Consider the following 25,300-nt stretch of genomic DNA (forward strand, 5'->3'; position numbering starts at 1 on the left):
CCATTCCTGGTAGGGATTGTATAGGAGGCAGCCAGCCAGTGTTGCACTCTCACATCATTGGTTCTCTCTCTTCCTTTCCCTTCCTCTCTCTCTAAAACTCAATAAACTATTTTAAAAAATATATACCATACTTTAAAAAAAAAGAAGAAGAAGAAAGAATCCAGGGCAAAAGAAAGGTTGCCATTATTTCCCAGATATCATTTGGGAAGTTTGCATTCATTTCAGACAATCTGTGGATGGCACCTGAACCCCAGCCTGGGTTTTTTCACTGGTTGTCTGATGTGATCTTTATTTATTGTGACCTGTGTTTGGGGTCTTTTCCCTTCCTGGTCCGTTTCCCTCTAGGGTGTCAACGTGTGGGCTTTGGTAGCAGCCATTGTTCTCCTCTCCAGTAGTGTGAATGACATCCAGCAGTTACTCTTCTGCTTCAGAAGACCAAGCTCCACTGTGACAATGCCAGACATCACTGAGACCTTATACTGCATCGCCGTGCTTCTCTATGCCATGAGGGAGAAGGGGATCAACATCAGCAATCGGTAAAGTGGTGGGAGAGAGAATGAAAACTCCGATAGAGTGAAAGGTCCTAGACATGCAGCAAGTCCCAGCTCTGCCACTTGCACACTGGGCAAGCCATAAAACTCACACAGCTCAATTTTGTTACCTAGTGAGGAGAGACAGATACTGCATAAGTAAATATGTTAAACAAGAACATTTTACTGAGTGATTAGTAGTGCAAAGAAAAAAACCAGAGTGATAGGCAAGGGAAATGGGGAGTACTACCTTAGATTGGGTGAGAAAAATCTTCTCTGAGGAAGTAACATCTGAATTGAAACCTGAATGTCAGGAAGAGCTGGCCATTTTGGGGGGGAGAGCATTTTAGCAGAAGAAATAGATAACTTAAGGGCCCAAAGATGGTAATGGATTTAGTATATACAAAGAACAGAGAAGTTTAGTGACAAGTATGTGGTGAATAAGAGGGAAACTGGTATATGATTATGAGAAGTCTGCAGTGACCAGATGAAGGAAAATGTTGTGTAGACCAGGTAAGAAGTTAGATGAAATTTTAGGTATGAAGCGCAGCTCCTGGAAGGCCCTGGCATGGAGATAGGCAGTGTGACAGTGCAGAAGATCCAGGAGAACCAGACGTTCTAGAGAGGATATTCGGATTTCCTTTCTGGAATTAGTGAGACTTAGGAGGAACATGGGACGGCACTAGATGAACTGTGGCCGGTCAGTCATGGTAAAGTTCAAGGATGGAATATTTAGTCTCCAGGAATGTCAGAGTATTTGCTGTGTTTCTGAGATACATTTCAATTCATTCATTAAATATCACTTACGTTGTTCCCACTCCATGGCATTGACATGTGGAAGAAGGAGCTTCATGACATAATTCAGACAAGACAAATAAACAAATGATGAATAATGACCATAAATGCAAATATGAACCTACAAATTATCTGCACGTTTACATGAACCTAGATGAGGAATGGGAAACATGTATGTTGTGTTTATATCATTTTTTTCCTGCTTTACCCGGGAGGTAATCTTTTATTTTTCCACTTGTAGCAAGGATTGCTATCAAATTCCATTCATTGGGCTAGAGACCCTTGTGGTGTAAGCGAAAAACTTGCCCCTCACATACACTTGTGAGTTCATTATTCTCAACTCCAAGCTCTAACAGTATACAGTCCTGGGAGATAATATTTTTTATTTTTTATTGATTTTAGAGAGGAAGGGAGAGGGAGAGAGAGAGAGCTATAAACATCAATGATGAGAGAGAATCATTGGTTGGTTGCCTCCTGCACACCCTCCACTGGAGATCGAGCCCACAACCCAGGCACGTGCTCTTGACCCAGGACCCTTCAGTCCACAGGCCGACACTCTATCCACTGAGCCAAACCAGCTAGGGCCTGGGCGATAATCTTAATGTCACCAGAGACTGAAATGTTATTTAGTCTAAATGTTATTTAGTCTCTCTCTAAAACAATAAACTATTTTTAAAAATATATACCATACTTAAAAAATACTTGAAGAATCCAGGACAAAAGAAATCTTAATGTGACCAGAGATTGAAATGTTGTATTATTAAAAGTATTTGTTCCATCAAAAAGATTAATGCATGGAGATCACCTGTTCTCACTCCAGGAATGGGGAGCAATGCACTAAATGGTGGGCAATTGGTGATAGAAGGAGATGAGTTTGGGCTCATGTGAACATAAGAGAGATTTGGAGTGACTTGTGACGGGACATGTTTAACCATGTCCAGTGCCTCTGTTGAGTGCACTCTGTTGTCTTTGGTTCTTATTGGTGACTTGGAGGATGTTTTGTTTTCTAGTTCTTGGTAATCATATCTTGTTAGCCGTGTAGCACCCTTCCTTTGGAACCTTAAAAGATAGAAAGTGCTTCATGCTTCTATCTAAACCAATATCACCTCACAGGGAGCAACGGAGGCTCACAAAGATAAGACTACATTACATTGATGTTGGACAAGAATCTCACTAGGAGCGGAATTTACATTTGTTTTCAACTGATTCATATTGTTTTTGTGATTATTTGTCTCTATGGTCGCAGCTAATGCCTTTTCCCCAAAGAGCATGCCCTGGTCTCTGTCCTTTTGCCATTGCACTCTGGAGCCAGGGTCTTTTCCAGAACTGTGCTCTCTAAGAGGGCTTTGGTCAGCTCTAGGTATATTTAAATTATTTTATTTCCTTCTTATCATAAAATGGTGGTAGTTTTTTTTTTAAATTTTTTTTTGGAAATGGTAAAGAATCTTTTTATTTTATTTTATTTTATTTATTTATTTTAATTAAATCTTTATTGTTCAGATTATTACATTTGTTCCTCTTTTTCCCCCCCCATAACTCCCCTCCTCCCAGTTCCCTCCCCACCCTCCGCCCTCACTCCCCACCCACTGTCCTCATCCATAGGTGCACGATTTTTGTCCAGTCTCTTCCCGCATCTCCCACACCCCTTTCCCCCCCAAGAATAGTCAGTCCATTCCCTTTCTATGTCCCTGATTCTATTATGATCACCAGATTATTTATTCACTTGATTCTTAGATTCACTTGTTGATAGATGCATATTTGTTGTTCATAATTTGTATCTTTACCTTTTTCTTCCTCTTCCTCTTCTTAAAGGATACCTTTCAGCATTTCATATAATCCTGGTTTGGTGGTGATGAACTCCTTTAGCTTTTCCTTATCTGTGAAGCTCTTTATCTGACCTTCAATTCTGAATGATAGCTTTGCTGGATAAAGTAATCTTGGTTGTAGGTTCTTGGTATTCATCACTTTGAATATTTCTTGCCACTCCCTTCTGGCCTGCAAAGTTTCTGTTGAGAAATCAGCTGACAGTCGTATGGGTATTCCCTTGTAGGTAACTGAGTTTCTTTCTCTTGCTGTTTTTAAGATTCTCTCTTTATCTTTTGCCCTTGGCATTTTAATGATGATGTGTCTTGGTGTGGTCCTCTTTGGATTCCTTTTGTTTGGGGTTCTCCGCGCTTCTTGGACCTGTAAGTCCATTTCTTTCACCAGGTGGGGGAAGTTTTCTGTCATTATTTCTTCAAATAGGTTTTCAATATCTTGCTCTCTCTCATCTTCTGGCACCCCTATAATTCTGATGTTGGTACGCTTGAAGCTGTCCCAGAGGCTCCTTACACTATCCTCGCATTTTCGGATTCTTTTTTCATTTTGCTTTTCCGGTTGGGTGTTTTTTGCTTCCTCGCATTTCAAATCATTGACTTGATTCTTGCGCTCCTCTGGTCTGCTGTCGGGAGTCTGTATAATATTCGTTATTTCAGTCAGTGTATGCTTAATTTCTAGTTGGTTCCCTAATATAACATCGAGGGTCTCATTAGTTTTCTTGTAGATCTCATTAAGTTTATTGGCGGCTTCTAAACAGTTCTTGAGAGACCTTAAAAGTGTGGTTCTGAACTCTATATCTTCCATTGACAATTTTGTCCTGTTTCTTTGTCTCTGCATTTTGTTATGCTTCCTTGGTGCACCCCCTAGTGGTCTTTGGTCGCAGTCTTATAGTTAAACCTTGATTGTTGTAGCTAATACCAGGGAGGGTTTGACCTCCAGGCCAAGTGGCTATGAGAATCAGCTGTGTCAGCAGTGAGAGAACTTCTGTCCTCTAGGGAGGTGCTAATCTAGCCTTTGCCTGAGGCTATCCGGCAAATGCCTCTGTGCAGGGCTTGGGCGGGGCGGGTCGCACAGGATCAACAGGGTGGGCCGGAGAGAGCAGTTATGGCGGCTCTCAGTCCTGTCCCCAGGGGCTCTGCCTCTCTGAGTCCCAGCACCCGCTGCAAAGCTCAGAGTGCAAAGCTGCACTCGCTCTGACCTAAGCCAGACAGTCCCGCTTCTCCCGTTTGAGTCTGGGTCCCTAAAGACTCGCCTGTATCTGGAGCTCAGAGTCTGCGACTCCCTCCCGATTGAAAACGCCAACCGCATCCTCCGCCGCCAGCCCGCTCTGCGCGCTCCGCACCTCAGAATTTGACTTCAGCACTGCGCCTCCTCTGAGTGTCCGTATGCGTTTCTCTTTCCTCCTAGTTGTAGGACTTCCACTCAGCCAGCGTTCCTGTGGTTCTGGGTGATGTCCATTCAGTCTTTTAGTTTCACTTTTGAAGTAGTTGTTCAAAGCAGCAAACTCCGGCGTTAACCTATGCCGCCATCTTGGTTCTCTCGGAAATGGTAAAGAATCTAAATACAACACAGGAAAAATAAGATACAGATTATGACTTAATTTGATACTCTCTAAATCTGCTTTTTTCCTGTTAGGATTCATTACAACATCTTCTATTGCCTGTATCTTCAGGAGAATTCCTGTACTCAGGCCACAGAAGTTAAAGAGGAAACATCGGTTTGGCCAGGGTATGTATATAGATAAGTAAGAGAGACAGAGGGAGAGAGGTTTTCCATTCTTGACTCTTTCTCATACTTAAGGAGGAGAGGTGTTTTGTTTTAACAATTTTATTGAGATATAATTTACATAAAATTCACCCATTTTAATTTTACAATTCAATGATTTTTAGTAATTTTACTGAGTGTGCAATCAATATCATAATCTAGTTTTAGAACATTTTTATCACCCCAAAAGGGAGATCTTTTCTTTGGTTAAATTTTGTTCATCTGATTTGCCTGTTTGGTTTTTGATAGTCTATCATCTGGTCTTTTCAATTCCATTGTGTTTTTCTAATTTCTCTTCTGTAATGATTATAGCAGGAAAACAACCATCCAACTTACACATGAACAACAGCTGATTCTGAACCATAAGATGGAACCTCTCCAGGTGGTAAAAATTATGGCATTTGCAGGTAAGGGAGCTCGCCAATACTGGAATAGAGAGTCAGGTTCTTGACTTATCACTGCATCCCCCTTCCCTATTACCTGCCAGAGTATCTTTACCTGGATTTGTTATTGAACTACTTCAATGAAATAATCTAAAAAGCAGTTGCCAAGTAAATCTTGGTTTCTCTTACCACACCGGGGAGCATCCACATTCCTGGTGAGACAAATAGTTCATAGGAATTAGTTTGCAGAGTAATTACCAAAGGGATTGATCCAACCTGTCATTTATCATCATATATGCTCAATCACTGATTGCTTATGGACGGGCAGGTCACATTAATCTCCTTTCAGAGTTTCAGTAGCTCCTGATTTCTGTTGGGTGAAGTCTAGAAGGCCCTTCCACCATTTGGTTCTAACCTACATTCCTAAATATATTGTTGACTCTTCTCATGCCTCAGTCAGCTCATTGTCCTTACAGTTTCTTAAAAGTACTTAGTGATTCTTTTGTCTGAACCTTTGGTCATGCTATTTTCCTACCTGGAATTTCTTTCCAGTTTTTTTCTGCCTACATATCTTACTAAAAACAACCATAGCCATTTCTTAAATGCCTGTCATGTGCCTGGCACTGTGATAATCCTAACAGCATTCTGTAAGGTTAGTTAGTTATCGCTGTTTTATAGATGAGGATTTGAAGCTCAGAGAAATGAAAATTACTAGCCCTAGGTTAAATAAACAAATAAGTGATAGAAGTAGAATTACTAGGTGTACTGGTTAATAATGCGGATTTTTTTCAATAGCTGGAGTTACACATATGTTGATATGTATGCGATTTGATATGTATGCTGTTTTGTTGTATTGCTCCTTCAGATTACAACTTGTTCCGATCGATGGCACACACGCTTTCTGAGCAGCACTTCAAAACATACAAAGAAGTGGAAAATTGGGTCTCTGAATGGTCTGCCTCAAAACAAGAAAGTTTCTATTGGGACAGCATCCACAAATTACCTGAAAGATGGGGAAATGTGTAGCTAGCGGTGGACATTACTTTGAATAATACACTTTTGATGTTTTTCTTAAAATTATTGTGTTTTGTTTGGATTAAAAAATCCGCATTATTAGCCGGTTAATCGTTACTCTGTATTATTAACCAGTTAATAATTAATCTGCATTTTAACTGGTTAATAGTTAATCCTCATCATTAACTGGTTAATAATTAATCTATATTATTAATCGGTTAACAGTTAGTTAATCCGTATTATTAACTGGTTAATAATTAACCTGCATCATTAACCGGTTAATAATCTTCACTACTAACCAGTTAATAATACAGATTTTCTTGTTTTGAGGCAAAGCATTCAGAGACCCAATTTTCCATTTCTTCGTACGTTTTGAAGTGCTGCTCAAAAAGTGCGCGTGCCATCGATCGGAACAAGCAGTAATCTGAAGGAGCAAGGTCTGGTGAATACAGTGGGTGGGTTAATATTTCCCAGGCAAGATCTTTTAAAGTGTCTTTAACAGGTTTTGAAGTGTGTGATGGTGGGTCATCATGAAGCAAAATTATTTGCCGTGTCTTCTGGCCCATTCTGGTCGTTTACGATCAAAGTATGGTTCACATTGATTATTTGTTGTCAGTAGCAACCAGTATTAATGGTTTCACCTGGTTTTAGAAGCTCATAATACACCACACCTTCCTGATCCCACCAACGCAGAGCATTGTCTTCTTTCCGAAGCAATTTGACCTTGCATTCGATGTTGATTATTGACCTGGATCAAACCATGATTTTGTGTGTTTGGGATTCTCAAAATAAATCCACTTTTCATCGCCATTCACAATTTGATGCAAAAAAGACTTTTGTGCCATTGAAGCAACATTTTACTGATGACTTTTTGGTTTCCCATTTGTCTTTTGTTCAGTTGATGTGGCACCCATTTTCCTTCCTTTAAAACAGTGGTTCTCAACCTTGGCTGCACATTAGAATCACCCTGGGAATCTTTTTAAAATCCTGATTTCTGGGCCTCATCATCCGGAAATTCTGTTTCTTTGTTACTAATGTTGTGGCCCCACCCCATAACAAAGAAACAGAATTTCCAGAGGATGAGGTCCAGAAATCAGGATTTTTAAAAGAATCCCAGGTGAATCTAATGTGCAGCCAAGGCTGAGAATCACTGCTTTAAAATCTTTCCCATTGCTTATAAATGATCGGAAATTGTTTGCTGAGCAATGTTTAATCTTTCTGCAAGTTGTTTTTGAGTTTGAAACACATTTTCATCCAATAATACTTGTAATTGTTGGTCGTCAAACTTTTTTGGTTGACCTGGATGTTCTTTGTCTTTTACATCAAAATCATCACTTTTAAAGCGTTTGAACCAGCATTCACAAATATCTTGAGATGGAGCATCTATACTAATAAAAGAGTAATATGCTAATTAGACCCGGAGACCTTCCAGACAAAGCCGGGGGCTTGCCAGCCTGCAAACCACCCCCAAACGACCCCCAGCTGGGACCCTCACCCTGAAGAGGGTGTGGCCAGCCTGAAAATGGCCCTCAGCCACTCATCAGGCTTGCCACGCCCCCCAGTAGGAACCCCCACCCCGATGGGGGTGTGGCCAGCCTGCAAACGGCCCTCAGCCCCTCGCCCAGGCTGGCCATGCTCCCCAGTGGGGACCCTCACCCCGATGGGGGCGTGGCCAGCTTGCAAACAGCTATCAGCCCCTCACCCAGGCTGGCCATGCTCCTCAGTGGGGACCCTCACCCTGATGGGGTGTGGTCAGCCTGAAAACGGCCTTCAGCCCCTTACCCATGCATGCCCCCCAGTGGGGACCCCCACCCCAATGGGGGCTTGGCCAGCCTGCTCCCACCTGTGTAGCAGGCCTCTATCTTCTATACTAATAAAAGGGTAATATGCTAATTAGACTGGGAAACCTTCCAGACGTCCTTCCGGACAAAGCCATGGTGGTGGGGCCAAGGCAGAGGCGGTTAGGGGTGATCAGGCCATGAGGGGAGGGCAGTTGGGGGTGAGCAGGCCTGCAGTGGGGGGCAGTTGGGGTGATCAGGCCGGTGAGGGGGGGCAGTTGGGGGCGAGCAGGCCTGCAAGGGGGGGCAGTCGGGGGCAAGCAGGTCAATAGGCAGAGTGGTTAGGGGCAATCTGCAGGCAGTCAGGTGAGCGGTTAGGAGCCAGTGGTCCCGGATTGTGAGAGGGATGTCCCAGATTGGAGAGGGTGCAGGCCGGGCTGAGGGACACCCCACCCCCATGCACAAATTTTGTGCACCGGGCCGCTAGTGTTCACCATAAGCTTCCCAAAGTATATGGTAACTTTCAGCAGTACTTTTCTTCAAAATAAAGTAATGAATTAAAACTTCCCACAAATGCTCTATTTTTGGCACAAAATTTGACATTTTAGCGTAAAAATATCTATGATGTTAACACCTTTAGAAAATTTGACGTATGAACTTTTGAAGCTTGTTGTCAATAAACAAAATAGCATAAATATCAAATCGCATATATATCAACATATGTGTAACTTCGTCTATTGAAAAAAATTCGCATTATTAACCGGTACACCTAGTAAAAGCTGAATCTCTTTCTAAAAACCAGCCTTTTTCCTCTTCCTCGCTTCACCCCCTCCCTCTCCTTATTCTTTGCTATGTTGACTCCCATCATTTCTGGTTCTTCTTAATGGAGGCTTCTTTAGTCATTTGAGTCCTATATGATCTCTGAACTCTTACCTATAGCTAATTATAATTATTAACTGTTTCGTACCTGATTATATAGTAGGAATAGCCAACACGCACACTTTATAAATACTACACTGTGTCATTCATCTTTAAAACAGCCCAATAAGGTTGGAAATGGGGTACTATTTTTCTTTTTTGACAGGTGAGATTTATTTTGTTTCCAAATCCATATTCTTTCTCACTTTACTGTGTTATCATTATACTCTTGTTTTGTTCTAATTGTTTCAACTGTGTTGGTATTTCATTTCCAACTAGATTATATGGTAGGAACCTTGCTTCATGTTTTTTAATATACTCCTAGTACTTAGCATACAACTGTAAGTGAACATATAGTAGGTACTCTACTCAAATAAATACTTTTTAAATGAATGACAGTAGACTAACTGAATGATTGAATGACTGGTAGAGAGGTAGGGCAGACAAGAGAGTTCAGAATGAATCTTATTTGTATGCTCTTGCCATTGAAGCATTAATGAGTCCTAGGCCAGCCATAGTTACCATTTATTGCATTCTGCTGTTATTTTGATTATCTTTATCCTGCCTGACTCTACTGTTACTCATTCATGGCTGAGAAGCACACTGAAGTTCATTGAGACCAAGTGGCTTGCACTTCGATACTCAACTAACAGAGCCATGATTCCAACACAGGTTAATCTGGCTTAGAATCTGCTGTTCTTTTCACTATACTGTTGTTTATTTTTATCAGTATTGGAAAACTTGTCATTGTCTAGTCTTAAGCAAGAGGCGAGATAAATGTGGATAAAACTTGATTAAGGCATTCTTTGCAACATTTTTTTCTGGTCAGAGGGTCATTTCCTTTCCTTTTGGTTTCCCCAGGCACTGGGAAGACATCTACCTTGGTCAAGTATGCTGAAAAGTGGTCTGAGAGCAAGTTTCTTTATGTGACATTTAACAAGAGCATCGCAAAGCAGGCCGAGCGAGTCTTCCCCAGCAATGTCACCTGCAAAACCTTTCACTCCATGGCGTATAGACAGGTTGGGCGGCAGTGAGTATTGTGTTGCCACCATTATTATTATGTCTACTGTTTTCATGTTGCGATTATCATGATCACATATGGACTTACACCATAATGGCACTAAGAAAATTGAATGCTTTTATCTCCATTTATAGACAGGAAATAGAAAGATAGATGTAGTGATTTATACTTTTACCTGATAAAAATACACTGTTTACAAGTAATGTCTAAGGTTGGGCAATCTCTCTCATTTATCTGGAACTGCAGCACAGAAAGTCAGGATGACTTGTCTGGAGTTCAGAATATTAGCAGTATGATTGGTCAGTTTTAGGGTTTCCTTGGAACTGGGCAAGAGGGAGAAGACTAAGCTGAGGTGCAGTTGGCCCAGGTCTCTTGAGGCCTCTGAATCAGCATTCCCTTAGATATGAAGGCTTCAAGGAACTTTGAGTTTCCCTACTTAGGGACCTCTTGGAGTTTGGTCTGCATCTTGAAGAAGTAGTAGTAGTAGTAGTAGTAGCAGTATCTGCTATGAGCTACTTCATCTTCTGGGTTAATATATGTTAATCCCTGGAAGCCTAATGAAGCCATTTCAAATCATATATGGACATGGTTTAACTTCTCTGGCTTTTCCCCCCTCATGTATATGTGATACTGAGAGTGACCTTGTGATGTCATTTCGGAGAAGGGGATTAGGAGTGGGGGGACACATTTTGTTGGCATTGCCAGTAAAGCCAAATACTGTTCATTTGGGATATGTATTACAGGTACCAGTCAAAGAAGAAATTGAATCTCTTCAAGTTAACACCCTTCATGGTCAATTCTGTCCTTGCTGAAGGGAAAGGTGGATTCATAAGGGCCAAGCTAGTGTGTAAGACTTTAGAAAACTTCTTTGCCTCAGCTGATGATGAGCTGACTATTGACCACGTACCTATTTGGTGTAAGGACAGCCACGGACAGAGAGTCATGGTTGAACAGAGTGAAAAACTGGTGAGTATTGAAATATTGTTAGTATTAGGGATCTGGTGGTAAATGAGAAGAGTTGACATGATACAGTGTTATATTTGTCTTTCATTTTTTCATAATTGCTGGCAGGAAGTAATGGTGGAGGGTGAGACTATAGGCTAATCGTGATAGCTGGGAGTTATGAAGTGTTTTGTTTGTGAAGAATACTCATGGACATCTCACTTAGTTCTCGCACTGGTTTTTCAATTTAGAAAATGAGGCACCGACCCAGGATTTATAGGAGTTTGTCACCGGGGCTGCTGGATGAATCTAAAGATTGGGAATCTCTTTTCTAATTTTTAACATGTTTTTTTCAATCATTTGCTGTTCTTTTTATGAATTAACTAGAGGCCCAGTGCACAAAATTCATGCACAGTGTGTGTGTGGGGGTGTCCCTCAACCCACCCCGCACCCTCTCTAATCTGGGACCCTTCGGGGGATCTTCGACTGCTGGTTTAGACCCGATCGGCAGTCAGACATCCCTCTCACAATCCAGGACTGCTGGCTCCTAACCGCTCACCTGCCTGCCTGCCTGATTGCCCCTAACTGCTTTTGCCTGCCAGCCTGATCACCCCCTAACTGCTCCCCTTCTGGCCTGATGGCCCCCAACTGCCCTCCCCAGCTGACTTGATCACCCACAACTGCCCTCCCCTGCTGTGACCTGCCTCCTTTGCTGGGACCCACCTCCAGGCAGCTGAGACACCGGGACTGACCTCCTCTGCGCTGAGCCATGGGACCCCCAGGCCTCACCATGCAGAGTGACCACCGGGCCCTGCCTCCACTGTGCACACAGCCATCTTGTGGTGGCCATCTTGTGACGACGTCACGCGAGGGCGTGATGCCACCTAGGCTTTTATTATATAGGATTGTTAGTCATAAATCTAGAGACATGATATAGCCTTTTCTAGTCCACCAGATTTTGTGTTGTCTGAGCAATGTTCTGTCACTGGGCTGTCGTGGAGCTGGAAGGAGGTTAGGGAAATGACTGCCACTCACCGACCTGGGATGGTGCCTTTATTCTGACCTCTGCTCCTTATGTGGAAATGAAAGTGTGATTTCAGGGTGCTGTCTTTTCCAGGCTCTTAGGAGTTACCAATTACTTGTTTTCTAGAACAGTGTTCTTGAAGCAAGCCGCCTTTGGGACAACATGCGGAACCTGGGGGAATGCAAAGAAGAGGCTTACCAAATGACTCATGATGGTATGCAAGTTTCCAAATCTTGCTGTTCAATGTAACTGCTTTAGTTATGAATTCTGACTGTTGCTACTCCCTTCTTTTAGGCTACTTGAAACTCTGGCAGTTGAGCAAGCCTTTGCTTGCCTCTTTTGACGCCATCTTTGTGGATGAGGCCCAGGACTGTACCCCAGGTAATAAACTATTCTGAACATCAGTAGTCTCAAATACTTAGAAACAATGTCATGATTATATAAGAGGATATGTATGTGAAATAAATTGATTATTCTCATTTGTCCTAAAGAAGAGGAGCAAGTGATACTTAGTTATTCAGAATATTATTTGATTTTGGATTTCAGCAGTTGTCCTTTCCCCCACCCAAGGCAGATTAATTTTCCTCTAAATGTTTTGCTAAAGGCACAGGTCATCAGATGATAGGGACCTAGACTCATGGTGAGTGGGAAAAGATGGTTAATTTAGAGTAAACAATTTCTGTTGTATACTTTTCAAGTGGCTAATCCTACGTAATAAAAGAGTAATATGCAAATTGACCATCACTCCAACACACGAGATGGCCGCCCCATGTGGTCAAAGATGGCCGGCAGGGGAGGGCAGTTATGGGTGATTAGGCCATCAGGGGAGGGCAGTTGGGGGTGACTGGGCTAGCAGGGGAGGGAAGTTAGGGGTGACCAGGCCTGCAGGGGAGGGCAGTTGGGGGCAACCAGGCTGGCAGGGGAGGGAAGTGAGGGGTGACTGTGCTGGCAGGGGAAGGCAGTTGGTGGTGACCAGGCCTGTAGGGAAGGGCTGTTCAGGGCGATCAGGCTGGCAGAGGATGGCAGTTAGGGGTGACGGGGCCAGCAGGGGAGCAGTTAGGCATCGATCAGGCTGGCAGGAGAGTGGTTAGGAGGTGATCAGGCTGGCAGACAGAAGCAGTTAGGGGCAATCAGGCAGGCAGGCAGGCAGTTGGGAGCCAACAGTCCTGGATTGTGAGAGGGATGTCCAACTGCCCGTTTAGGCCCCATCCCCACAGGGGCTCCAAATTAGAGAGGGTGCAGGCTGGGCTGAGGGACATACCCCCCCGAATTTCGTGCACCGGGTCTCTAGTCCTATATAATAAAAGCCTAATATGCAAATTGTCCCCTTGGGCGGTCATTCGACCGGGAGTTTGACTGGGAGACCAGGAGTTCGACTGCTTGCTATAATGTGTGCTGACCAGCAGGGGGCAGGTGTCAGCGACGCAGTGCTGGCAACAGGTGGCAGTAAAGGTGCTGCCAGCCCAGATGGGCCCCAACAAGAGCGGGACCGTGGCAGGATGATAGAACAGGTGAGCGGGCAGTGCCAGCCCAAGGTGGGTGTGAGCGGAGGCCCAATTGCCCCTCAGATGGTGACCAGCCATGGCGGTGGGAGGTGGGGCTGCCACCCAGCTCCCAGGCACTGAGGGAGCCAAGCAGGGGACCCAGCCCCCATCGATCACCCCACAGGGGGATGGTGGAGCAGGTGAGGGGGCGGCGCCACGCCAAGGCAGAGTTCCAGGCAGGGCTGCGAGGCTGGGGGCGTGAGCTGGGTCCTGATCTCCGCAGGCCACCCTGAGGGACCCCACCTCTGCACGAATTCGTGTACCAGGCCTCTAGTAGAAAATAGGCAATGTGACTTTGTAGGTTATTTTGAGACCTTAAGTTATAATATTAGTGAGACAATATAATTTACCTCATTTTATATTTGCCTGTGTGATTTTTTATATACAAAAATGTGTTCAGGACTGAAAGTAATCTACATTCCTAGGATTGGAAACTCTTTTGTCTGTTATGAAATCATTTCTTTGGACTGAGTGTGCCTGTACTACAGAACAAGACAACTCTGTTGTGCAGTGCGCCCTGGCTCAGTTTTATGAAAGCATTTTCATCCCTTTTTATCTGAAGTGTGGTTTCTTTTTGTGATGTGGGTTTCCTTTCTTTGAGATTCTTACGTTCCCTCTTATTGTTTGCAGCTATCATGAATATAGTTCTGTCTCAGCCATGTGGGAAGATCTTTGTAGGGGACCCTCACCAGCAGATCTATACCTTCCGTGGTGCAGTCAACGCTCTGTTTACAGTCCCTCACACCCATGTCTTCTATCTCACACAGGTAAGAGCTCTCTTTGCTCCTGAAGCACATAAACAAGCATTGTGGTTCACTGTCCTTCTTTTTCAGTGGTTACTATGTGCTAGGACCTGTGCCAGGTTTTGTGTCAGTCTCACAGTATGTAGCCACTCCTTGCTTCTAAGCAGTGGTTCACTGTGGTTCTCAGGGTATCTGCGAAGCCCAATGGTTTTTATAATAGTAATTTGCTTTTTTCATTATGTTAATATTTGAACTGATGATGCAGAGCAATGGTGGGTGAAACTGCTAGTGCCTTCTCATGGAACGAGGTGTTGGCATCGAACAGTACTAGCAGTCATTGTATTCTTTACTTCAGTGCATTTACAGAGTTTAAAAACAAAAAGCAACAAGAACTCCCCTCTCCCCCCCACCTCCCTGAAAACCCAAAACAAAATAGTTCTGTTAAAAATGTACTTGATACAGAAAAAATGATTAATTTTATTAACTGCTGTCCCTTGAGGACATACATCTCTTTAATGTGATGAAGTGGGAGGTATGAATAAAGTACTTCTGCCCACTGAAGTATGTTGGTTGTCTAATGAAGAGCACTTTTGTGATTGAGTTGTGAGCTACACTGGCAGCTGTTTTCTTATAGTAGTACCATTTGTCATTGAAAGAACAGCTGACCGACCAACTCTGGTTATTCAGATTTGGGTTTTTAGCATTTTCTCTAAAATGAATGAAATGAAGCTGTGACTCATTGCCAAGCGGGGGACCAGGAGCAAGTGATAAAAGCGGGGGAAAATCTTTGTTTTCAAATGAAATCTAAATTTTGATGTCTGCCACTATGAGCATGACAACCCATGGTGTCCTTGATTGCCCAAAAAGGTTACTAAACTCCCCTCCCCTTTTCAATATGCATGTGTGTAAGGCTGAATTATCTTTGTCTTTCAACCAAAACAACATGTCACCACAGATAGAATGTAGACAGAACTGAGAATTCAGTTGTCTTCTATTCAGCTTCGCATTAAAGAGATTTGCAAAAATGTAAAACAGAGACACTTTTTCTTCCTGCTAAATGTTTTTTGTTTTAGAAAATATATTTTAAAAGTATGTTCTTTGTGTTATTATGCAATTGGGTTTATTATTATTATTTTTAATGAATCAAAGTTACTAATGTGGTAACATAGTTAGATACAATTCATAAATAAAAGCTCCTTCAGAGCCTCAGCAATTTTTAAAAGGGTAAAGAGGTGCAAGAACCACTGTTTTTAAGAAACACTTCCAGTTAGAGGCTATGAGATGTGCCAACTATTCAAGAGTAATCTGAACTGTTTTATTCTGTTATAGAATCCTACAACCTTCTCTGTGACTTTATTCTTTTGAGTTCCTGTTGTATTCTAGGGTGATTTAGGATAATGTCAACTCAGAGTAACTTTTTTTAATAGACATTTTCAGATTTACAGAAGAATTGAGATAGTAGTACAGAAATTTCCCATATGCCATGCATTCAGTTTACCCTATCCTATATAATAAAAGCATAATATGCTAAGTGTCCGACCGGTCACTATGACGTGCACTCACCACCAGGAGGCTGATGCTCCAACTGGTAGGTTAGCTTGCTGCTGGGGTCCGGCCGATGGGGACTGAGCGAGAGGGCTGGACACTTCCTAGAGCCCTCCCGCGGTCCCTTCCCGGCTAGCCCTGATTGAGACTGGGTGAGATGACCCTGATTGGCCTGGATTGCTGGCCAGTCCAAGGGACCCCACCCGTGCACGAATTTGTGCACCCGGCCTCTAGTTATTAACAGTTCATTAATTGTGGTGCATTTGCCACAATTAATGAACTAGTATTGGAGCGTTATTATAAAGCCCATAGTTTATTCAGATTTCCTTATTTTTTTTCTAATGTTCTTTTCTGTTCTAGGATCCTATGAAGGTTACCATACCTTCATAACATGGCAGTTGTCATGTCTTCTTAACCTGTTGGCTGTGACAGTTTCTCAGACTTCTTTTGTTTTTGATAACTTTGACAGTTTTGAAGAGTACTAGTCAGGTGTTTTGTAGGATGCCTGTATTGGAATTTGTCTACTGTTTTTCTCATGATCAGACTGATGTTATGGGTGTTGGGGAGGAAGATCTCAGAACAAAACTGTCACTCTCATGACAATATTGAGGGACTATGATTTACGACTGTTGATGTTGACCTTGATAATCTGGCTGAAGTAGTGTTTGTCAGGTTTCTCTCCCTGTCCCCTGCCCTTTCCATACTATATACTTTGGAAGAAAGTCACTATACTTAGCCTCACTCAAGGAATAAGTGTTGGACTATCTGTATAAATTATTTGTAATTCTTCTGCAAGAGGGATTTGTGTTTTCTCTCCCATTTATTCATTTGTATCAGTATGGACTGATTATTTTATAATGTTGGTTATGATGCACTCAGGAAAGTTCTATAGCAACGAAATCTCACTTTCCTTAGACTGTATTATTGATGTTCACCAAAGAATATAATACTTTATTACCTTAAGTTAGAAATGCACAAAAAAGGCAATGAATATCATGAGTTTGGTGAAGAATGGTATCTTTCCAGCTGCAGTGTTAAGCAGACTTTTGAAGGGCAGGTAATTGTTTTGCCATGCACTAGGGCAGGGAGAGTTCAGGTAATGCTCAGGGAATAATGATTATACTTGTGGCTGGTTATGTAGGGCAGTGATTTAAATTAATATTGAAAAAGTTTCTAAGGCAAGGAGAGAAACTCTTCCTTCCCCCCTCCCTTAATCTTTTGTATAATTTATACTTGTTAGATTTGATTTTGAAAGAAGGGTAAAGGTTGCTTAAAAAAAAATTTGCCATTGGTTTTGGTAATAGAAGGAAATAGGCTGTTTAGGCTGTGATGAATCTTTAAAATGTATGCATCACCTGTTCTTCCTGTATTATTCTCCCTTTTCTAAAAAATTGCTTAAAATATGTTTTTATTAATTTCAGAGAGAGAAAGGTAGAGAGAGAGAGATACATCAATGATGAGAGAAAATCATTGATCAACTGCTTCCTGCACACCCCTACTGGGGATTGAGCCCACAACCCCGGGCATGTGCCCTGACCTGAATCAAACCAAACCATGACCTCCTGATTCATGGGTTGACGCTCAACTACTGAGCCATACCGGCCGGCCAGGCTGCTCTTTTTTTTTTTTTTTAGCAAGTGCATGACTTGAAGACTATTCTGGGAAAGATTGATCTGACAGAGGTATAGAGAGGCATTGGCAGTGGGAGGAAACTGGAGGGAAAGAGACCAAGTAAGTTAGGCCTGAAGTTTGAGTTTTGGAGCTGACCTGGCAGCAGTAGTAAGAAATATATTATAGAAAATATGGTGGACGAATTATCAGGATTTGGATTTGGGGACAAGAGGAACAAAAAAGGCAACTAAAGTTTCATGATAGAAAATGCTATTCTGAAAACTTAGAAATAAAGTCAGTGGTTCTTTGTCAAGCTCCTGTTCAGTTTGTTAACTAACAAGTGGGTTAACAGTACGGAATTTCCAAATATGCTCTCCAGGTAAGGTGAGCCAGAATGATCACTTTGGCAAGGCCAAGACTTGATAATGATAAAATGTGCTAACATACCTCAGGGAGAATTTGCTAACTCTCTCTTTCTCTCTCTCTCTCTCTTTTTTTTTTTTTTTTTTTTTTTTTTTGCTGTTTTCCGACAGAGTTTTAGATTTGGTGTGGAAATAGCTTATGTGGGAGCTACTATCTTGGATGTCTGCAAGAGAGTAAGGAAAAAGACTTTGGTTGGAGGAAGCCATCAGAGTAAGGTTTTCAGTTATTTTTATTTTATTTGCTACAAAAATCAGTTTTCCTCTTTATTTGGATTTGCTGTAAAGTTTATGCTGTCTCCCAAAAGGTAGCATTAGAGGTGATACAAAGGGGCAGGTGGCCCTGCTGTCCCGGACCAATGCCAATGTGTTTGATGAGGCTGTACGGGTGACTGATGGAGAAGTACCTGCAAGGATACATTTGATTGGGGTAAGAATAAATTTCTGTTGACTGCTTCATGCACAGAAACATTGCAGACAAATATAGCCAATGGAAATGTTCAATTTAGTTAGGATTATTATGCAAGCAAGCATTTGGGTTTTTGACAGTTTTCACCATCTGCACTGTGACTGAAGTCTTTCTACCTGACAATTATGATTATGCTAGCCAATTATTCCTGTACAGTCAGATCCAAAAAAGAACTGAGGATCTCCTACTATTTAAAAAAAAAATGCCCTTCTCACCTTTGGCTGTGCAAATGAGGCTGCTGGCTACCTGCAAATGTTTCGTGTGTGTTGTTTATTAGTGTAAGAACGGGTAAGGTGATAACACAGCTGGGACAGGCTAAGGGGCTCCAGTGGATAGAAAGTGAATACCTAGTTCTAGCTCTGGCTCTGTCACTAACTTTGTGTGGCTTATGGCAAGTCACAATTTCTGTGTGCCTCATTCTCTCCTTCTCTAAGATAAAAATAATGCCTTTTCTTTACCTGTTTCATGGGGAAGTTAGGGTTCGGTGACATTTATATGACATTTTTAACTCTTTGACTAAAGTTATATGACTAAAAGACATTTGCTCATTTATTTATGAAAAAATATTTTTGAGGGCCTACTATGTGTAGCCACTCAGTAAATATTGACTGAATCATAATCACCAAGATGTTCTCACTTCTCTTTTTTATTTATAAAGATCTTATAACTAAGTTATAGGAAAAAATTCAGCCTTAATCTCAGTATTTCATGTAATTCTCATTTTTGCTAATTATTTGTCTTTGTCTTTCTACCTGTGTATTTTTGCATAATTTTCATTATAGTGTGCATTCAAAAGTATGCTGTTTTAACTCAACACATAAGCATTTCTTTCATGTTGCTACTATAATGTCATTACAACGTTTCATATAGCGGATATAGCATAATTTAGCTATTTTTCTTATTATAAGAAAATACCAGTAGTTCTTGGGGAGTACCATTTATGCTGGGCATGATATAAAGTAAGTTGCTCTCTTCCTCTCTCTGTATCTGCTCATCACCTGTAGCATGTGTCATTACACATGATCACATCTGGTTTCCAATTATAATGTATACTGTCTTATTTTCTATGTTAATGTGTATGTGTCCCTTCCCAAAATGATGATAAATCCTTGGAGTGTGGAGCCTTTGACACGTATTTCTTCTGTATTGGGGCCTGATGCTGTGCAAATGCTGCATCCCCCAGCCAGTGCTCAGTACATGCTTCTAAGTAGAATTGGTCTGAACTGTGACACAGTCAGACCCTCTCCTCCAGGAGCTAATAGCTTTTTAAAACATAATAATCTGGACCTATACATATTCTCTAGTTCTTTTCTCAAAAGAAATAATGGTAAGTATTCATAGCCCATACTTTGTATTCAAGTATTCTTCATTGCAACCTTTTCTTATATTCCTGAAAGGTAGATGATTTAAATTGTTCTTTTTTTTTTTTTTTACAAGAAAAGGTGCAGCTAGTTCTTGCCTTTTTTAAAACAGGAAGAATTTGAGGTAGCAGCTAAAACTTAGCATTTGATAATCCTGAGTTTTCAGGCTGCATTATAGTCCCGGGCTTTTACACTTGATAAAGTTTCCTGCTTACTATACTTATACTTTGGGTACAATTTGAGATCTGTTGCTGAGAAACCATATAATTTCATACTCACATCTCTACAGTTGGTTTACTTTTGTTTTGTTAAGACAAAAACAAAACAAAACACAACAAAAAACCCCAAAAATCCCACCAAAAAACTTTTTCAGGGGATTAAATCATTTGGATTGGACAGAATCATTGATATTTGGATCCTTCTTCAGCCAGAGGAAGAACGGAAGAAACGTGAGTACCCTCCTGGCCATGGTGCAGTGGCTAGAAGCACTGCAGTGACAAGGGATGGGAGAAGGACGGGCATATTCTGAGTCAGAGTTTTTAAATTCTGGAGAAGGGTGGAACTAGTGTTGCTCTTTTCCCATCAAGACTGGGATCTCTGAGGCCTCGTGTTTTCAGAGGTACTGATAACTTTTTCCATATCCTTCTCTCAGGAGTCCTAAATTTATTTCTATTGTTGGTCCCTTAGGCTGTCTTCCCTCATCACCTTTTCTGTCTGCCTGGGCAGCTTTACCATTGAAACTTCTGCATGTGCCCCAAATGATCATTGCTAACATTTCTATGGCACTTTTCTTTTCATTACCGTGCTATTTCAAATCCCTGTGAAGTAGGTAAGGATCTCAAGGGTAGGGCTTTTGGCCCTCAGTTTAGAGATGGAGAGGCTAAAGCACAGGTCATTTCACTGACTTGCCCAGGAACACACAGTAGTTTAGTGATGTAGTCAGGACTAGAACCTGGATCTCCCAGCCTTAAGACCATTCACTTATGCTATTGGTTAGGAATGTGTAGCTGCTGCCATTATATGTCAGTGCAGCCTGTATCACATTAACCTTGTCTGTATTCTCCTTAGGAAACCTCCTTATTAAAGACAGGTTTATTAGAAGATGGGTGCACAAAGAAGGCTTTGGTGGCTTCAAGAGGTATGTGACCGCAGCCGAGGATAAGGAGCTTGAAGCAAAGATTGCTGTTGTTGAAAAGTATAACATCAGGATTCCAGAACTTGTGGAAAGGATAGGAAAATGCCACATAGAAGACTTGGACTTTGCAGGTAAGGAAAAGACTTAGTTCTTCACTTCCCACCAGTAGGAGGAACAGATGCTACTCTCAGGTGTCTCAGGTCTTCCAGTGCTTCTTGCCTGTGTGAGTATCATGTGTGACCAAGGGCTGCTTTGTTGTGTTCCTGGCATTGCCTGAGAGAAAGGAACAGAGCTTCCATTCTTTTTTTTTTTTTATAATTAAATCTTTATTGTTCAGATTATTACAGTTGTTTCTCTTTTTTTCCCCCATAGCTCCCCTCCACCTGGTTCCCACCCGCCCTCTGCCCTCCCCGCCGCCCACTGTCCTCATCCATAGGTGCACGATTTTTGTCCAGTCTCTTCCCGCATCCCCCATACCCCTTTCTCCCCCCAAGAATAGTTAGTCCACTCCCTTTCTATGCCCCTGATTCTATTATAATCACCAGTTCATTTTGTTCATCAGATTATTTATTCACTTGATTTTTAGATTCACTTGTTGATAGATGTGTATTTGTTGTTCATAGTTTGTATCTTTACCTTTTTCTTCTTCTTCCTCTTCTTAAAGGATACCTTTCAGCATTTCATATAATACTGGTTTGGTGGTGATGAACTCCTTTAGCATTTTCTTATCTGTGAAGCTCTTTATCTGACCTTCAATTCTGAATGATAGCTTTGCTGGATAAAGTAGTCTTGATTGTAGGTTCTTGGTATTCATCACTTTGAATATTTCTTGCCACTCCCTTCTGGCCTGCAAAGTTTCTGTTGAGAAATCAGCTGACAGTCGTATGGGTACTCCCTTGTAGGTAACTGACTGTCTTTCTCTTGCTGCTTTTAAGATTCTCTCTTTGTCTTTTGCCCTTGGCATTTTAATTATGATGTGTCTTGGTGTGGTCCTCTTTGGATTCCTTTTGTTTGGGGTTCTCTGAGCTTCCTGGACTTGTAAGTCTATTTCTTGGACCAGGTAGGGGAAGTTTTCTGTCATTATTTCTTCAAATAGGTTTTCAATATCTTGCTCTCTCTCTTCTTCTGGCAGCCCTATAATTCTGATGTTGGTACGCTTGAAGCTGTCCCAGAGGCTCCTTACACCATCTTCGTATTTTTGGATTCTTTTTTCATTTTGCTTTTCCGGTTGGGTGTTTTTTGCTTCTTCGTATTTCAAATCTTTGGCTTGATTCTTGCGATCCTCTAGTCTGCTGTTGGAACCCTGGATAATATCCTTTATTTCAGTCAGTGTATGTTTAATTTCTAGTTGGTCCTTTTTCATCCCCTCGATGGTCTCACTAGATTTCTTGAGGATCTCACTACATTTATCGGCAGTCTCACCCGTCTTTTTGAGGGTCTTACAAAATTTGTCAGCAGTTTCTAGAAAGTTCTTGAAAAACCTTAAAAGTGTGGTTTTGAACTCTATATCCAATAGTTTGCTTTCCTCCATTTCTGTCATATGTGTCCTGTTTCTTTGTCTCTGCATTTTGGCTGCTTCCCTGTGTTGATAGAGTGGCTTTCTGTGCTAGATGTCCTATAGGGCCCAGTGGCTCAGCCTCCCCAGTTATCTGAGGTGGACACTCTTGGTGCACCTCCTTGTGGGCTTTGTGCACAGTCTTGTTGTAGTTAAGCCTTGATTGTTGTAGGTATCACTGGGAGGAATTGACCTCTAGGCCAATTGACTGTGAGAATCAGCTGTCTCTGCAGTGGGAGAACTTCTGTGCTGGAGACACCCATCCGGGGCAAGGCTTGCTTCAATGGGGCTTTGGTGCTCACTGAGTCTGCTCCCTGAATGCATCCTTTATGGATCCGAGGAGCTGCAATCTGGATGGTCCCACTCTGACCACCGGGCACACTTGCTTCTGGATCTCTAAGGAGGTGCTAATCTAGCCTCGGCCTGAGGCTATCCAGCAGGAGCCAGGTGTGAAGCAATGCAAGTTGCCTGGGGCCTTGGGCCAGCTGCAATTTGTTAGGTAATTTTCAGATTGCAAAGGGGCAGGCCTTTCATATGCAGAAGCCTCCGTGTCTTGCAGCTTGGGTGGGGTGGGGTCCCAGGGGATCAACAGGGCGGAGCAAGCAGCTATGGCTGCCCTCAGAGGCCCAACTTCTCAGTGTCCTGGCAAATGCTGCAAGCACCTCTGAGAGAAATCCGCCCTCGAGTTCCCACCGATGCCAGACAGTCCAGTTTCTCCCATATGAGTCTGGGTCCCCAGAGACTCACCTGGAACTGGAGCTCAGAGCTTGAGACTCCCTCCCGATTGAAAGAGACAACTGTGTCCTCATCTGCCAGCCCTCTCCGCATGCGCCTCCATACCTCTGTACTTCCGCACTACACCTCCTCTGAGTCTCGGTATGCTTTTCTCTTTCCTTCTAGTTGTAGAATTTCCACTCAGCCAGCCTTCCTGTGGTTTTGGATGATGTCCGTTCAGTCTTTTAGTTGTATTTTTGAAGTGGTTGTGCAAGGCAGCAATCTCCGGTGTTTACCTATGCTGCCATCTTGGTTTTTTTCCCTTCCATTCTTCCTTAGAGTTCCTTTGGCTTCTGTTCTGCCTCTAAGCCAGTAGAATGGGACTTTCTAGTCCTAATTCTGCTGCTGTATGACCTTGGGTAAGCCATTCATCCTTCCTCTGGGCCTGTGTTCCTGTGTGTTTGAAACATAGGTGGTGGGCGAGTCACTGTGAACTTTGGAATGTGATTCTAAGATGCACTGACTTACCTGCAACGAATTTTCTGCTTTTCCCCTCATCTTTTTATTCTTTTTTGCTCTCTGTTTTTCTTTTCTGACTGTATTTTCCTCTTTCCCTCTTTTCTCACAAACTTCACACAGGCAGGAAAATAAAGTTAGAGTTTTAAAAAATGTTTTTATTGATTTTAGAGAGAGAGGAAGGCAAAATTAGAGGCTGCTTTTTTTTCTTTGTTTTTTTAAAATATATTTTTATTGATATCAGACAGGAAGGGAGAGGGAAAGAGAGATAGAAACAGTGAGAGAGAATGATTGATTGGCTGCCTCCTGCACAACCCACAGTGGGGAATTGAGCCTGAAACACAGGCATGTGCCCTGCCCTGGAATTGAATTGTGACCTCCTGGTTCATAGGTCAACGCTCAACCATTGAGCCACACTGGGTGGACCAAAGTTAGAGTTTTAAGGGTATAGTAGGAAGAGTATATTTCCCCCCTCCCTTCTTGTTTCTCTTCATATCTGGCCCCCTTCTAATGCTATGGTGTATTTTTATTCCAGAGTACATTTTGGGTACTGTACACAAAGCCAAAGGCTTGGAATTTGATACCGTTCATGTTTTGGATGATTTTGTGAAAGTGCCTTGCGCCAGGCACAACCTTGCACAGCTGCCCCACTTCAGAGTTGGTAAGGCTGGTCATACTGAGGATCCTCTTTAATAGTTGACTTGAGATTCTTCCTTGGGATGCCTTGCTTCTTGTTGGATGGTGTGGCTTCTTGGAAGGATTCTTCTAGAAGAAGAAAAAGGCACCGCCTAGTCTTAAAGTTTATATTCATATACTATAGCTTTTTGAGATGTGATTCACAACCCTACAATCCATCCATTTAAAGTAGACAATTTAATGAGTTTTAGTATATTTACAGGTCAACTGCTCTTTATTGAATTTTTGCCATTGTGCTAGGTATTGTAAATGAGAGAACTGAGGAGTAAGTTAGACAGTAAACACGTGTAATATTTTTCTTCTCTGGTTGTCCTTTAACAACATAAGAGAGTTTCACATTGGCCCAAGTAAGAGAGAGAGTGTTAGGAAAAGGAAAGAACTTGGGTTTCAGAGACTTGGGTTAACTCCTGGACCCTGGATTAGCCATGGTCCATTTGTCCAGATGCCTTATCTTCCATAAAGTCTCAGCTTTCCTATCAGTCCCATAGGGTCATCGTGAGGAAAACTGAGAGAACAAACAGAAAATATGAACTGGGCCACATCACAGGTGTTGATAACCAGTGAACTGATTCCCAGAGTTTACCAGTAGTAACACTAAATAAAATTCAGTATTTTGTGCCACTAGACTGTTAGGATTTTGTTTATTTTTGGAGTTGGTGTTTATAGGAAAATTATGTATATACTAGAGGCCCTGTGCATGAAATCCAGCCCAGCCTGTACCCTCTCCAATTGGGGACCCCTGTGGGATTGGGCCTAAACCAGAAGTCAGACATCCCCCTCGCAATCTGGGACCGTTGGCTCCTAGCCACTCAACTGCCTGCTTGCCTGATCGCCCTTAACCACTCTGCCTGCCTGCCTGGTTGCCCCTAACTTCCTCTACCTGACTGCTGGATCGCCCCTAACTGCTCCCCTGCCGGCCTGATCACTCCTCACTGCTCTCCCCTGCCAGCCTGGTTGCCCCTAAATGCCCCCCTGCCAGCCTGGTCGCCCTCAATGGCCCTCCTC

At 42.3% G+C, this 25,300-nt stretch overlaps 1 protein-coding gene and 1 non-coding gene across 5 annotated transcripts in view; one reads left to right on the top strand and one right to left on the bottom strand.

The window, feature by feature from the left end:
• Window positions 1–25,300, top strand: part of FBH1 (F-box DNA helicase 1) — a 64,595-nt gene that overhangs the window by 23,900 nt on the left and 15,395 nt on the right. For 3 of the 4 annotated variants that reach the window (XM_059663404.1, XM_059663419.1, XM_059663426.1), the window contains 13 exons: window positions 346–536; window positions 4,779–4,871; window positions 5,220–5,314; window positions 9,862–10,030; window positions 10,765–10,987; window positions 12,114–12,201; window positions 12,282–12,368; window positions 14,162–14,298; window positions 17,964–18,063; window positions 18,158–18,279; window positions 20,053–20,128; window positions 20,748–20,945; window positions 24,135–24,260. In XM_059663404.1, coding sequence (XP_059519387.1) covers window positions 346–536; window positions 4,779–4,871; window positions 5,220–5,314; window positions 9,862–10,030; window positions 10,765–10,987; window positions 12,114–12,201; window positions 12,282–12,368; window positions 14,162–14,298; window positions 17,964–18,063; window positions 18,158–18,279; window positions 20,053–20,128; window positions 20,748–20,945; window positions 24,135–24,260 — 1,705 coding nt within the window. The remainder of the gene's footprint in view (window positions 1–345; window positions 537–4,778; window positions 4,872–5,219; window positions 5,315–9,861; window positions 10,031–10,764; window positions 10,988–12,113; window positions 12,202–12,281; window positions 12,369–14,161; window positions 14,299–17,963; window positions 18,064–18,157; window positions 18,280–20,052; window positions 20,129–20,747; window positions 20,946–24,134; window positions 24,261–25,300) is intronic. The other variant, XM_059663411.1, reaches the window with a different exon arrangement.
• LOC132224369 (small nucleolar RNA SNORA62/SNORA6 family) lies at window positions 1,559–1,689 on the bottom strand. Its single transcript, XR_009450661.1, has one exon. It is a non-coding gene; the product is annotated as a small nucleolar RNA SNORA62/SNORA6 family (small nucleolar RNA).

The sequence above is a fragment of the Myotis daubentonii genome, chromosome 1, assembly GCF_963259705.1.
Source record: "Myotis daubentonii chromosome 1, mMyoDau2.1, whole genome shotgun sequence".
Lineage (NCBI taxonomy): Eukaryota > Metazoa > Chordata > Mammalia > Chiroptera > Vespertilionidae > Myotis > Myotis daubentonii.